Source organism: Adiantum capillus-veneris, chromosome 13 (genome assembly GCF_014529385.1).
Source record: "Adiantum capillus-veneris isolate H3 chromosome 13, ASM1452938v2, whole genome shotgun sequence".
NCBI lineage: Eukaryota > Viridiplantae > Streptophyta > Polypodiopsida > Polypodiales > Pteridaceae > Adiantum > Adiantum capillus-veneris.
The window spans coordinates 147,704,032-147,719,245 of NC_140943.1; the positions used below are offsets into that span (position 1 = coordinate 147,704,032).

The following is a 15,214-nucleotide window of genomic DNA, read 5'->3' on the forward strand; positions in this document are numbered from 1 at the left end:
AATAGTTTGCTTATACAAACTTAACCATACAATGGGACTAGAGACCGGACAATGTGTCATAAAAGCTCAAAAATATGTGTTTATAGTAAACAAGAAGTAGCATGTAGACTGACAAAGAGAAGTCTAGAATTTACATTTAGTCTTGTAAGTATGACACAATTTGTATTACTTGTGACTATATACAATTATCAAAGAAGTGTATACAAGGGCTATATATCAATGTTAAAAACAACCAAACAATTGATGATCCCTTGCTATTGCTGCAGTTGTTGTCGTAAAAAAAATGCAAGTCCATCAGTACAAGCATTAATTGGGGAGACAAGTGTCAACGACCCTCCCCCTTGTCATCTTACACCAAAAACTAACAACCTAGCATAGATTAAGTATTATGCTTCAACTTTGAATCATTTATTTACTATAATTTTTGTTTTCCAAAAAAATTGGACAGTATCTCCTCTGTAATTTGGATAAATTTTCAAAAGTCTAGTCCAATGCCATCTCATCCGAGACCCTCACATGAGGATTAAGGCTCTTTTAGAAACAATGGAAAGTAGTGACTCTAATTCAAGAATTTTGCATATATTTCCTAACAAAGAAAAGCATAAAAAAATAGCTTATGACATATCCATTTCATTAGGCACTCATCTACAATATCAGATGTAAACTATCTACCAAAAAAGATTGAAACTCCATGTATCTACATATCAGCAAGAGCTACCAATATCCATGTTTTAGCGAGATGAAACATCATGTGAAGCAGTTAGGCATGCGTATCTACTTGATTTTTGAATATTGATCCAACATATTTCCTTCTTAAAAAGCTTTTAACTCTCAGCCCCAAAAAAATGCTATTTGCAGCTCAAAACCCATGAAATCTTGATCCACAAGAATGTAAACTTCTATGTCAAAGAAAAAGATGAGTGTTCAACTTGTAAACTAGTAAAATTTCAACTCTAATTGTCCAATTATTTTTAACAAACTGCATCACTCCAGCTTGTAGTATTAAAGCTCTCTTAAAGGTGAAAATTTGGGCAACATCTCCTTTGTACACGGATAAATTTTCAAAATTCCAATCACTGCCATCTTTGTTGAGACCCTCACATGAGGTTTAAGGATCTAGCAATCTTTGAAAAGTAAAAAAATCTTGCCTATAATCTACATATATCCATTACCTCTACGTAAATATCAAAGTTCATTTTGCTTCTATTTTTTGTCATCGTCACACAACAAAAGTGCAATGGCTAGATCTTAGTATTTTTTTGTTATCTAAAATATAACAATTCTAATATGTCAAAGAAACCAAGGAAAGTTAAAAGGCAACATTATGAACCAGTCAGAGTGATTATTTAGGTATGGATAATCGATTGCCCAATAGATAGAAACTTAAAAGGTAGCATTACGAACCAGTAAGTCTCTGATTTAGTTATACTAAAATGATTGTATTGCTTGGTATTTATCTAGAGTCTTATATCACACCAGACTCAAGATCAAAAGAATTGCCTTTGTTATACTAAACACCATGAATCAAATGTCCTTAGCTAGGGTCAAATGTAAAAAACTAATCTTACTGTACATAGGCCTTGCAGACCCTAAATAGCATTTTCATTTACTAGGTACTATAACAGGACAAGAAAATGAAATGAAAAACCTATGTTTATCATCAACCCTAAAAGGACAATTTGAGTGTAAACTCCCAAACTATTTTTTAACTGATGACCATCAGTAATGTCAGCCTTTAATATGTAGAAAGTCTCAAAATCGTTTTCAGGATTTGAAAAGAAATCCGATGATATACTGCCTATCAAATGCAAACAACACAAACATATTTCTTGTGCTTAATCAATTACGTCTATACTTCTCAGTAAATTTAGCTATCGTAAAAGAAAAACTTTCTATACTGAGTAGGTGCATCTGCAGATGCACCTACCTGTATTTATCTCCAGCTCACAGGTTGAATATGTGTCGGTAGCTAGAAGTATCCATCACTAAAGTTTCGAAGCGTATTTCGTTTGAATATGCGAGTGATGACCATCCTTATTAGGATCTTCCCAATCAACTAGTGTCGTCTTCTGTCCCCAAAGAGTTGGTCTAACGGTAAGGCTTTGGCCTCTCAACCTACGGGTTGTGGGTTCAAATCCCCTGTTGGGTCACACTCTAGAGGGACACCTTGTGCTCACCTGGTGTTCACGTTGCTAGGGCTCTTGCCCTTGGACACTCGAGTGCATCCTCCTCCTGGGGTGGGTCACCCGAGGAGGAGGTTCCTAGCTGGTTGCTACGAGTTCTCTCCGTCGTTCCCAGCATGTGGTGCATCAATTAGGTGGCCATGGTGATGCCTACGCGTGGCTCTTGCCCGATGGTACGCGGCCCTTGCCCGACCATGTAACATGGCTAATATTTGGAAGGGATAAGCACCTCCCCCTGTGGACCCTTTGGTGTGTCGAAAAAAAAAAAAAAAAAAATAGTGTCGTCTTCCATTGAACCGCCAAGGTGTGTGCATCTACTAACAGATGTGGGCTCACTGGAAGCCACGATTTCTCTTAATTAAGCGTCCAAGTGTAAGAAAATATGGAACAGGTCATTTTGATGCAGAATCTACACACGGTCCTCGTGGGCAACCATAGCTAGTACACATAAGCACGTGTGTGGTGTGTGTGTGTGTGTGTGTGTGTGAGTGAGAGAGAGAGAGAGAGAGAGAGAGAGAGAGAGAGAGAGAGAGAGAGAGAGAGAGAGAGAGAGAGAGAGAGAGAGAGAGAGAGAGAGAGAGAGAGAGAGAGAGAGATTGTAATCGGATGTGTAACTCCCATCCGCAGAGAACCATGTGACAAGCCAGGAGCGAAATCCAAAAAACGATGGTATGCAGTGTGAAGAGTGCACATATGACATATCTACTAGGGGAGGATTGAAGGCTAGTCTGCACACGATAGAGAAAGGGATGAAGGGAAGTGAAACGTTCCTCACCGAGTTAGCCGAGCAAGGTGTGTGTGTGTGGGGTGGTGGGGGCGGGGGTCGAGTACATACACTTAAGAGGGTATGTTGAGGCAAGCATAGGCTTTCCTCACAGATGTATCACGCAGATGACTAGCAGATCGCTTTTTATACGAGAGAGAGAGAGAGAGAGAGAGAGAGAGAGAGAGAGAGAGAGAGAGAGAGAGAGAGAGAGAGAGAGAGAGAGAGAGAGAGAGAGAGAGAGAGAGAGAGAGATTATACACCTACAAGTGTTAGGTGTGCAAAGGCACTCCAACTAACACAACCAACAAAAGGGGTTCTAAAAAAAATAAAAATAAAATTATATATATATATATATATATATATATATATATATATATATATATATATATATATATATATATATAATTCAACTTTTGTTTAAAGTTTGTTAGGTAGTATTCCCATAACGGTGTGTCTCTACAAGAGTGAGAGAGACACAATAGCTGTTACCATATACACGTGGTAGTGATGTGTGTGAACACACTAGGACCGCCGGGGCATTTTTTCCCTCTTTAGGAGGTTTTTTCTCATGTGCATTGATATATACGCCCATCACTCTAGGGCTATCTATCTTTCCATTGCACATTAAGTAACACACTCTCTATTGTGTGCCTTGAGCTTCCTTCGTCTTCTCCAAGCTGAGTGTGTTTCTCTACAACCCTAATTTCAACAATTGGTATCAGAGCAGGTTGCGTCCTCCCGGGCTTAGTCGCCAGCTCCTCCAGTACACGCTTGCTCACTTTCTTCCAGTGAGCTTTGTCGAGCGTTTGCAGGTCGACAAATACTTTGGGAAAGTTCGTTGAGCTTGTTCTGCTCAGATTTTTGATTTAGGCTCATTTCGGCCTCCGTTTTCACTACAGGCAGTGCTGCACAGGCTATTTCATCATTATGTGCAAAATTTTTGTCAGTGCCGTTTTCTACATAACAGGTGCCTTATAGTCTTCTACGGTTTGTGCTATATAGCACGTGTTGTTCCCGCTCCGTTTCTCCTATTTTCGGGCAGTTTTCACATCAGGTGCAACATTTACCATGGCTGACAACAACAACATAGATTTGTTCAAGATGTTTGCTGCTGAGGACAGGTTGGATGGGGACAACTACCCTATGTGGGCTTATATGATGCAACATGTTCTTGTGTCAAAGGGCGTCTGGAACATTGATGTACGTCCTGGTTCTGAGGATGTAGGCGATGTTGAGGATGTTGCAGGTCTTGCTGCAAGGATTGCTGCGTTAGAGTTGTGTTGCCTACGACAGAACAAGCTCGTTGGGATGTTAAGGATGCGCAGGCTCATGCATTGATTACCTTGTTTGTGAAGCGCACCATTGTTCCTCACATCCGTTCAGCAAAATCTGCAATACAGGCTTGGGATATTTTGGCTGGTCTTTATGCAAGTCGCAATGAGGCTAAAATTGCTTTGCTGTGTAAAGAGCTGGAGTCGAAGATTATGCATGAGGAAGATGATATGGACACATTCCTTGCTAGTGTCAAGGATATCAATGAGCAGCTTATTTCTCCAGGTGAAGTCATTTGAGATAGTTCCCTTGTGCAGACTGTTCTTGATGCCTTACCAGATTCCTACCAGATTTTTGCTAGTACTTGGAGACTGATGACCCAAGGAAATCCTGAAGTTGTCAAGTTTGATGTATTATGCACATTGCTGTTGCAAGAGTCACTTTCTAGAAAAAATAGGACTAGGCAGCATGTAGTTGAACAGGCTTTTATTGCTTCTCAAAGAAAGGGTGGTAACAGTAATGCAACCACTTCTTATGGTTCTGTTGCGAGTGGCAAAAATTTTGTTCCTAATGCTTCTGCTAGCAGCAATTCATATGGAAATTCTGGTGATAAGGGCAAAAAGAAGATGCATTGCCATTATTATAAAGCTAATGATCACTTGATCAAGTCGTGTTGAAGGCCAAAGAGGCTAAGAAGAAAGAGGGTGGTTCCACTGCAAATGCTAGTTCCACTACAAATGCAGCCATTGTTGAGTCTTTTGTGAAAGGAGACTGTGATGCTGATGTTGATGCAGAATGGGCTTTTAGCGCAGAGTGCACTTACAATCCTGCTGACCATGATACATGCTTGTCAGTTGCTATAGATTCACATGTGTGGTATTTTGACAGTGGTGCTACAAAGCACATTACCTCACATCGTGAATTGTTTACCTCTCTCGAGTCTGTCCCTCATGGAAATTCGGTCACTTGTGCCAACAATGCCTCTTATCCAGTTCAGGGAGTTGGAAAGATTGTGCTTACTACTGCTAATGGCAGTTTTTTCACACTTGTTGATGCACTTTATGTAACTGGGATCAAGAAGAATCTCTTGTCTGTATCCGCACTTGCTAGAATTGGACTAGTAGTCAAATTTGTGGATGACAGATGTACAATTCATGATCTCAGTTTTGGTGATGAAATTGTTGCATCTGGCCTTTTGTGCCGTGGGCCCACTGTATAAGCTCACTTTGTATGACAAGTGTCGACAAAATTTTGCAAATGCTGTTGCAGATTCAAGGGCTATTTCAGATGCAAAACTTTGGCATACACATTTTGGTCATTTGAATTTTGCCAGTTTGCTGCGTTTGCAGAAATCTGATATGGTTGCTTCTTTGCCGCCTCTTGAAGCACCTGTCAAACATGTTTGTGAAGGCTGTATTTTGGGTAAGATGCAGCGTTCTAAGTTTCCAAAGGATGGTTCAGTTCGGGCCACATGCACGTTGCAGCTTGTGCATAGTGATGTTTGTGGGCCCATGCAAACTCCGTTCTTGGGCAATTACTTGTACTTCGTGACTTTCATTGATGATTACTCCACGCATGCATGGGTATTTCCGCTTAAAGCGAAGTCCGAAGTTTTTATGTGCTTCAAACAATTTCTGGCTATGGCTGAAAATGTCTCGAAATGTACTATGGGCAGAGGGGGGGAGTATATGTCTCATGAATTTAATGCATTTCTGGCTAGTCGTGGGATAAAACACCAATGTACAGTGCCTTATACACCTCGGCAAAATGGTGTTGCTGAGAGGAAAAACAGGTCACTTACGAAAATGGCACGATGTATGGTCAAAAGTCAAGCTTTGCCGCATTCTTTTTGGCTTGAGGCCATCATGTGTGCCACTTATGTACTTAACAGGTGTCCTACGAAAGCTTTACAGTCTATTACTCCATATGAAGCATGGCATGATAGAAAGCCTTCTATTGAGCACATGCGTGTTTTTGGCTGTTTGGCATATGCTTTGGTGCCACAAGTGCATCACAGAAAATTGGATGATAAGGCTGTCAAATGTATTTTTGTTGGTTATAGTGCTGAAAGCAAAGGTTACAGGTTGTATCATCCGCAAACAAAACGTATTCTGGTTTCACGGGATGTAGTGTTTGTGGAAGATTCTGTTCAGTCTTTGCTCTCATGTACTACAGACAGTAATGTAAGCTCACACGACATTTATGACACTTTGTTGCCTCTTTTCAGTGGTGGAAATATGAATGTAAGTTCCAATGAGGCAAATGTACAGCCTATGGGGGTTTCTGAAAATGTTTTAGATCAGCCTATTACTAATGCAGATGTACATGATGTACTTGATGAGGAAAGGGCTGAAAATGAGCAGGCTAGAGGTATGCCAAAATGGTTGGTGCATACTTTGCGTGACAGTAAATTGGATGCACCTTTGTCTAGTCGTACTCGTTCAGGCTCTCACCATGCATCTTATGCATCAGATTGTTATGCTTTGGCTGTTTCTAGCTTACATGATGTTGAGGAGCCTCTGTCTTTTGATGAAGCACAGAATTCAGAAAATTGGATGGCTGCCATGCAATCAGAATATGATGCACTTATAGAAAATGACACATGGACTTTATGTGATTTGCCTCCTGGCAAAAAGGCCATTGGTACGAAGTGGGTTTACAAGTTGAAACGCAAACCGGATGGTGAGATCGATCGCCATAAGGCTCGACTTGTTGCAAAGGGTTATGCACAACAAAAAGGCATAGATTATGAAGAGACTTTTTCTCCCACTTGTCGTATGACCACTGTGCGTTTTCTATGTGCATTGGCAGCTCATTTTGGTTGGGATGTACATCAATCAGACATTGTTACTGCTTTCTAGAATGGTGACATATTTGAGGAAGTTTATGTAACGCAGCCTCGCGGTTTTGTCATAAAAGGACAAGAGGACAAAGTGTGCAGATGTAAGAAGGCTTTGTATGGGTTGAAGCAATCTCCTTGTGCTTGGTATGAGAAAGCTGACACTCATTTGGTTAAACGAGGATTTTGTAACAGTCCAACAGAAAGCATATTGTATGTAAAGTGTGAGGATGATGTACTTCTCATTGTGGTTCTTTATGTTGATGATTTGCTGATCACTGGACCAAATGAGAGACATATTGCTGAATTTAAGGCTGATTTGAATGCTACTTTCAAGATGAAAGATTTGGGGATGTTGCATCATTACTTGGGTATACAATTTAAGCAGTGTGATGGTGGTATTGCCTTGTGTCAGAAAAGTTACATAAAGACTAAGTAACACACTCTCTATTGTGTGCCTTGAGCTTCCTTCGTCTTCTCCAAGCTGTGTGTGTTTCTCTACAACCCTAATTCCAACAATAGCATTCTTTTTTCACTAAAAAGTGGCATCCCCTTGTTACAAACACCAATCAAATATCTCTCTCCCTCTCTCTCTCTCTCTCTCTCTCTCATTCAACTTTTGTTTAAAGTTTGCTAGGTAGTATTCCCATAATGGTTGTCTCTACAAGAGTGAGAGAGACACAATAGCATTCTTTTTTCGCTAAAAAGTGGCATGCCCTTGTTACAAACACCAATCAAATCTCTCTCTCTCTCTCTCTCTCTCTCTCTCTCTCTCTATATATATATATATATATATATATTGTATTTAAGAATTCAACTTTTGTTAAAGTTTGCTAGTAGTATTCCCATAACGATGTGTCTGTACAAGAGTGAGAGAGACACAATAGCATTCTTTTTCGTTGAAAAATGGCATGCCCTTGTTACGAACACCAATCAAATCTCTCTCTCTCTCTCTCTCTCTCTATGTATCTATCTATATATATATATATATATATATATATATATATATACACACACACACACACACACACACACACACACACACACACACACACACACACACATATATATATTTGTATTTAAGAATTCAACTTTTGTTAAAGGTTGCTAGTAGTATTCCGATAACGATGTGTCTCTACAAGAGTGAGAGAGACACAATAGCATTCTTTTTTCGCTGAAAAGTGGCATGCCCTTGTTACGAACACCAATCAAATCTCTCTCTCTCTCTCTATGTGTGTGTGTGTGTGTGTGTGTGTGTGTGTGTGTGTTCTACATTTGTTTTATAAGAACCGAAGGACAAGGGTAGAAAAACATGATACCCCTATTCTAAAAGGAAATATAGGCCAACTTGATGTCTTCCCAGTTTATTAGGTTATAATTTGAAATTTTTATCAATAATACTAGTGTAAAGTTTTCCGGTTTTCCTCATGATAAGCCCAAAATCTAAGTGGAATTTTATGATTATATCCAAAAACAATATGCAAGACTCAAGATATTTCTTTAAAACTGGCCACGAAGTTTTTGTAAGAAAAAAATGGTAGGAGTAACAAAGTGAGGTCAACTGGCCTAGGTAAGCATGCCAAATTCCAACTAGGCTTGTCTACATGGATTTTATCTCCATCAATTTGATATTTAAGGTGCATGTGAAACATTCAGATTAAATTGATGGCACGTGTGTGTGTGTGTGTGTGTGAGAGAGAGAGAGAGAGAGAGAGAGAGAGAGAGAGAGAGCTTGTGGTGCTTGCAACTCTATAGGTTGTACATGCTCTGTCGCCATGCACAACAATTCAAGGCATGAGAGTTATGTTCTTTACATATAGACAAAGTTCTAAGAACAAATTTTCAATGCAACAATCACCATGGGGTCTAGGCGAGCATAGATTGAACATGTGAACTAGGGTAAAAAAGAGGGGGATATGGTACAAGGCACCGAGAGAGAGAAGAAGAAGAGAGTTTTAACCTCGTAGGAAACTATCCCAAGAGACCTTAAAGATCTAGCCAACGAGGAGACTTGAACTCAAAACCTATTATTCAAGAGGAAAATGGTATAACCTTTCTGTCACCCAAGTGTGGTAGATTGGTTATGCCATTTCCCTGTTGAATAACAAGTCTTGAGTTCAACTCTCCTCGTCGGCTAGATTTGTAAGGTCTCTTGGAAACTTACCCAGTCATATTATTCTACATGAGGGAAATTTTCCTAGTTTCAAAGCAAAAAATACTACCCCTTTCCAATTGGAAAAGATACCAAGCTTTTGCAAATTTCAAAAAGTTGTGGAATCATACAATGTTCTTGCTTCAAACTCATTTAAACTGAAAACAAAATTTGCGACCCCAACACGATAGGCATAAGATCCGTGTCTCTCTCTCTCTCTCTCTCTCTCTCTTCCCCTCCCATACAATGTCAGGATGCGGCATACCCATTCGGAAGCTAAAAGAAAAGAAGAAAGAAAACATTGAGAAGCTGGACGCGTAGGTATATATCTCAAAAGCTATTAATTACCAGAGAGCGATGGGGCCGCACTTTTCACAGTTTCCCTTGCAAATGCAAAGATCTCTCGAGTCACAGGTTGTCTCGAGACTCGTACATTTTGTGGAGCACACTTGGTTGTCAGAAAAGGAGGGAGCAAACAATGCATTCAGATGCAGTTCTCGCTTACTCTTGCAATGTGACAATCCCTCTGAGCATGGTCGACCATCAATGCTAATGCTGACCATAGACAGACATGGACGGCTGTGAAAGCTGCCTGGTATCATGTTGATTCAGTAGTCTATCACTCATCAGACATCTCTCAAGCTAGCTCAGCTTTTGAAAGAGGTGCATGTGCAAAGGCATCCTCATCTTCATCCACAAAACCTCGCATTTGCACTTGCCGAAGCTTGTGAAATTCCGTGGCTGCCATAGAACGCTTTCGTATCGACTTCACACCACAAACTACACATACTGACACCACCAGTACACTTATTACTGCCACAACAGGTATATACCACTGCACATACAAGCATGAATTTTAGCACTAGTTTGAGTTGCCCAAATAGATTCGAAATTTTTGGCAGTGGACTTACCAAGTCATTGTCGTCCTCCTCTGTTTTGACAGGCACAACGGGTGAACCATCCTTGGAACCTGAACAGCCCCGTCATTGACGACAAGTAATTAGCTGCAGAAATTGTTGTGTGAGATTGATTAAGAGCATTGCATTGCAGAAGCCTTACTTTTGGCGGTTGGTGTGGAGCAATCCACACTGCCCTTCCAATCAGGTGGGCAGTCACAGGTGGAGCCATCACCCTCATTGCACTGACCATTGTGATAGCAGTAAATATCGCCACATTGAACCCCCACCAGCTCGCAGTGATCACCGTTGTATCCTTCTTTGCAGATGCACGTGTAGTTCTCTCCTTGAATTATCTCGTTGCAAATCCCATTTTCACACCAGAAGCTGTTGCTGCCATCGCACATGGTTTGCGCGGTGTCGCAGAACTGACCTCTGGACCACCACATCAGCCACAATGTTTCAATCCTCTCCATGTCTCAACAGATTACGATTACTGTGCCAATGTGTATACTGATGGCACAACATCATACATTGCACATTCACACGCATTGTGAATGCAAGAGAAAGAGCTCTCTCTCTCTCTCTCTCTCTCTCTCTCTCTCTCTCTCTCTCTCTCTCTCTCAATCAACAGGTCTGGAGTTCAACTCTCCTCGTCGGATAGATCTTTAATGTCTCTTGGGATGGTTTCCTACGACGTTAAAACAATCATCTTCTTCTTCTTCTCTCTCAGACTCTGGTGTGTGTGTGTGTGAGCGCGTGCATGCACACGCATAATGCAGGCCCGTAAGCGCATGCTGTGAATGCCTTTTATGCCAGTAACCAAAGAAGCTACTTTCTGCTTACAAAGCCAATGTAATGTAATTAGATCCAGGTAGCCTAGATCAGAAGCAGACAGGTCAGAAACAAATTATAGGAAAGCGGCAGCACAGATCTGTTATTACTTACCCCAAAAAGGGACGATCTCCTTGAAGCATAGAGGAGTTGCTGGGAAGTTCACAGATACAGGCACCATCGCTATTACAGTTATTGGTGGCGCATCTCAAGTCACAGTCTTGGCCCCTTGTAAATGCAGCTAGGGAGCCCAGAAGCAGCAGAAGGCACCAGCACAGAGGAGGTGAGAGAACACTCGCCATAGCTGCTACCAGCTCAAGGATCGTATGTCAGCTTTTGGTTTTCCTTTTCTGGGTTTGTTTTTTTTTTTTTGGGGGGGGGGGGGGGGGGGGGGGGGCTATGTGTGTGTGTGCGAATGCGTCTTTCTCGACTCTTCGCTGATGCTTGGAAGCGAGAGCGAGGGGTGAGGGTGATCTACAGACGTGCAGAATGGTGGGCACATTCACAAAATGAACGATGATCCCACGTTTTCTCACGTCACTTAAAAGCTGACCTCCAAACTTCTGGTTTGTAGGTGGGTACGTTCATTTACTCGCGCGACTCGCCTACGGCACGTCTCACTCTCATTAGAGCCAAGGCTTCAGTACCACGTGCTATTATACGAGCAAAGCTAGCTACCCCTCCACTAGTGATTGAGGCGCTGACCAGTTCTGTCTCCTTCATACACCGCATGTGGGAACTTCCCAGAGACAAATATGCACGCCTTGCACTTGAGTCCTCTCGACAGTTAGCCATGCAGGGAGATACAACATGCTGGTATGGGGAGATGACATCAGGGTTTCATTCGCATGGGTTCAGCATAGACAGATTGCCTCCCTTCTAGTACTCACTGGATGCGCCCTCTCTGACTCTTACACAGTCCGAGATCACCAGGCTCATTCGCCAGGACTTGACTCAGCTAGACACCAAGAGGACATGAATACAGTCAGCCTGAGCACGAAGATGGATTTCTACACAGAGCATCTCCTCCAGCTTACGGAGGATGGTTTTGTGACGAGGCCTAGATACATGGACACCCACTTGTCTCATGGGATACGATGTGCTATTGGCCAGATACGCACATCCTCACACCAGCTGCGGATCGAGACTGGGAGATACAGCGGAGTACCAGCAGAGGCCAGGACATACCCCTGTGTGACATCGAGCCTGAGACAGAGTTGCACTATACATGCCACTGCCCCGTCTACTACGAAATACGAGGCCGCTTCCATTGCTTGTTCAGAGAGGGCTCTGGACCATTCTCTAGAGTCATGCGGTACGAGGATCAGAGATGCTTGGGTTTGTTTTTTCTCGAGCTACGCAGACACAGAGAGAGCCTGATGAGAGGAGAGGCTAGCCAGTCTCAGACACAGAGCACAGACTTCTTTAGAGCTGCCACTGGACACTTGAAGGAGTTACTACCACAGCAGAGCTCGTCGCCTCACACCAAAGGCACACTGATCGACCAAGCGACTGAGCTGGGGAGGTCCATACGCCCACGATTGCGGAGGACTACACAGCATCGATGGAGGCTGCATCAGAGGATTCGGATCACTTTGGCTCGACATGCACGACGCCTGGTTAGACTACTGACCATGGAGGAGATTGATGAGATCCGCCAGCGAGACCGATGCTGGATCTCCTATGATCTAGCTATCCCAGCTAGCTGTTTAGCTACTTAGTTCACGCCTAGCAATTCAGGATTCCATAGTATTTTATTTTGTCATCTTATTACTCTGACTTTGTATCAGATCCACCACATTGTAACTTTCTGGTCTCATAGGTCACTTTGGCCTTGTGAAGACGTTAATATAACATTTCATTTCTCTCTCTCTCTCTCTCTCTCTCTCTCTCTCTCTCTCTCTCTCTCTCTCTCTCTTTCTCTCTCTCTCTCTCTCTCACACACACACACACGTCCTCTTGCTTCATAGGTATAGACCTAAAGCAAACCCAGAGTAGTGGTTGCAACCAAGAGCCTCTTAACATCCCCTTCATGGTGGGGGGAGAGTGGAAGTTTATCTCTGCTTATGATCCTTTGGAAATTGTGGAGGATAGCAAATGTAGGAAGCAAGATGCTTGGAAAAGCAATCCATTTTTTATAGGCATGCAAGCTTTTTGCAACGAGCTTTTGCATTGGGGAGGAAGAACCCCATTAGTTGTTTGCAAATGGCGGTCTATCGTAGGTGTCATGCATCAAGAGGTATGCCGAGCTCGGCAAGAACACAGCTTTGTCATATATGGGAGCACTTGGATCCCATATTACGACCTTTGTACACCTCTCTCTCTCTCTCTCTCTCTCTCTCTCTCTCTCTCTCTCTCTCTCCCCTCTCTCTGAGACAATCATGTCCTTCGTGGTTGTTTCTCGAGCCATAGAAAGGCATTGCAAGTGCTCACCACCATGTTCGTTCTCACCTTTCTTCCCCTCCTCTATGCCAAGCATTGTAAGTGGCACGGCCTCGATGTCTATGATCGAGTGATCTTTCCCTCAGTGTTGCTCCCCTACCCCTCCTCCCATGATCCATATACGTGATTCCGAAGGCGATTGTGTCTTTTCATATCCTCCCCACTTTCTCTTTTTCATCCCTCCATGGGCTCAAGGAAGGACTTCAGTGTGCTATCTGCCTCTCTCGCTTTGACATCCACAATATCCTTTCATTTCTTCTGAAATGCAAGCATTCCTTTTACCTCAAGTGCCTCTATACATGGTTTAGCAGCTACTCCACTTGCCCTTTATGCTGAAATAGACTTAAGGATCATTGATGCTTTCATTGTGGAGGATTTTTCATATGCAGTTAAGCACAACATTGATGAACCCGATTGAAATTCCATGAGGAGGCCGTTGCTGGTCGGGCATAAGTCAAATGTTGAAGCCTCAACACAAATTGACAAAGCATTTCAGGTTTAAGTGCAAAGAGGAGCTAAGAACTTGAGAATGAAACAGAATGTGGATGATCCAAAAACAACACATGTAGGAAAATGAGGTTATGGAAGTCTACTAGCTGTAGAAAATCGAAGCATGGGAAAATACCTTTGAATAAACAAGAGTTTACGAAACGCTTTGGGCATCGCAGGAATGTCGTAGATTCCCTTTCTCAACATCGGTGGAGTGAATTTCTACCATCAGATGCACTCTTTTTGAGCTCTCAAGTGCATGTGGTGGACAAGGAGCAATGATAGTAACAATGCTAGCAGTATGAGAGATATAAGGACCTCTACACTATCAACGGTTGCACGCTCTCCATCAACCAAGTCTCACAACAAGACACAAGCAGCAGAAAACACCCGATACTCTTCAACAAGCACCTCGCTACTCCTCCATTGCTCCTCACACCTTTCTAGCTCAAGAATGTAGGACAATTTTCTATCTTTCAAGACAAATTCGTGTTTTCAAGCGTTAGGGATTTCAAGGCTGCAAATGACACCAAATACAACAAGAAAGATGTAAGAGGGGAGGAAAAGCAATCCATTTTCAATAGGCTAGCAAGCTTTCTGCAACAGCAAGCGTTTGCATTGAAGAGGGAGATCCCAATAGTAGTTTGCAAATACTATCCTATCAGAGGTGTCACACATGAGGTATGTCGAGCCCATCTTTTTCCTTAGATGAAGAGGCCCATTTGCAAATTATACGAGAGCTCTCTCTATACACGGTCCTCTCTCTCTCTCTCTATCTCTCTCTCTCTCTCTCTCTCTCTCTATATATATATATATATATATATATATATATATATATATATATATGTGTGTGTGTGTGTGTGTGTGTGTGTGTGTGTGTGTGTACACACACACACCCACACATACTAGCTCGCACAATCAATCTACAACAGGTCGAGACATGAGAGAGATATAGTGTGAGTGTTTCTATGTGTGAGCTTGAGAAGCAGTACAAGAGCTTGCCCTTCGAGATCATAGAGATCAGAGGCTTCTCCATGTCCCCCATCCATCACCGCGGCCTGTCCTCCCGTGATGATCCAGTGAAGGTCCCCCAATCTCAGCTCCATAAAGCAATGCAGAAGCCACCAAAGTGTCAAAGAGCCAGAGCTTCGTCCGAGGCTCCTGAAACTGAACCTGTGAACACATCCTTTCCAATCTACCCAATGTTGCATGGGCTCTGGTCAATCTAGTCTCTGGTGCCCTCCTCAATGAAAATGCTGGCCCACTAAAAACCACTCCAAGGTAAGTGTAAGCATCTGTATACTCCACCTTCTCCTGGCCGTATGTGAATGCTGGCGCTGA

At 42.4% G+C, this 15,214-nt stretch overlaps 1 protein-coding gene across 1 annotated transcript; it reads right to left on the bottom strand.

The window, feature by feature from the left end:
• Window positions 1-9,538: 9,538 nt before the first annotated feature.
• Window positions 9,539-11,345, bottom strand: LOC147445051 (uncharacterized). The gene is made up of 4 exons (XM_086527526.1): window positions 11,057-11,345; window positions 10,272-10,543; window positions 10,124-10,182; window positions 9,539-10,047 (listed from the first exon to the last, which is right to left on the bottom strand). Exons 1-4 carry the CDS (start codon window positions 11,242-11,244, stop codon window positions 9,850-9,852), a joined length of 717 nt encoding a protein of 238 aa, XP_086383652.1. The 5' UTR covers window positions 11,245-11,345; the 3' UTR covers window positions 9,539-9,849.
• Window positions 11,346-15,214: the final 3,869 nt, after the last annotated feature.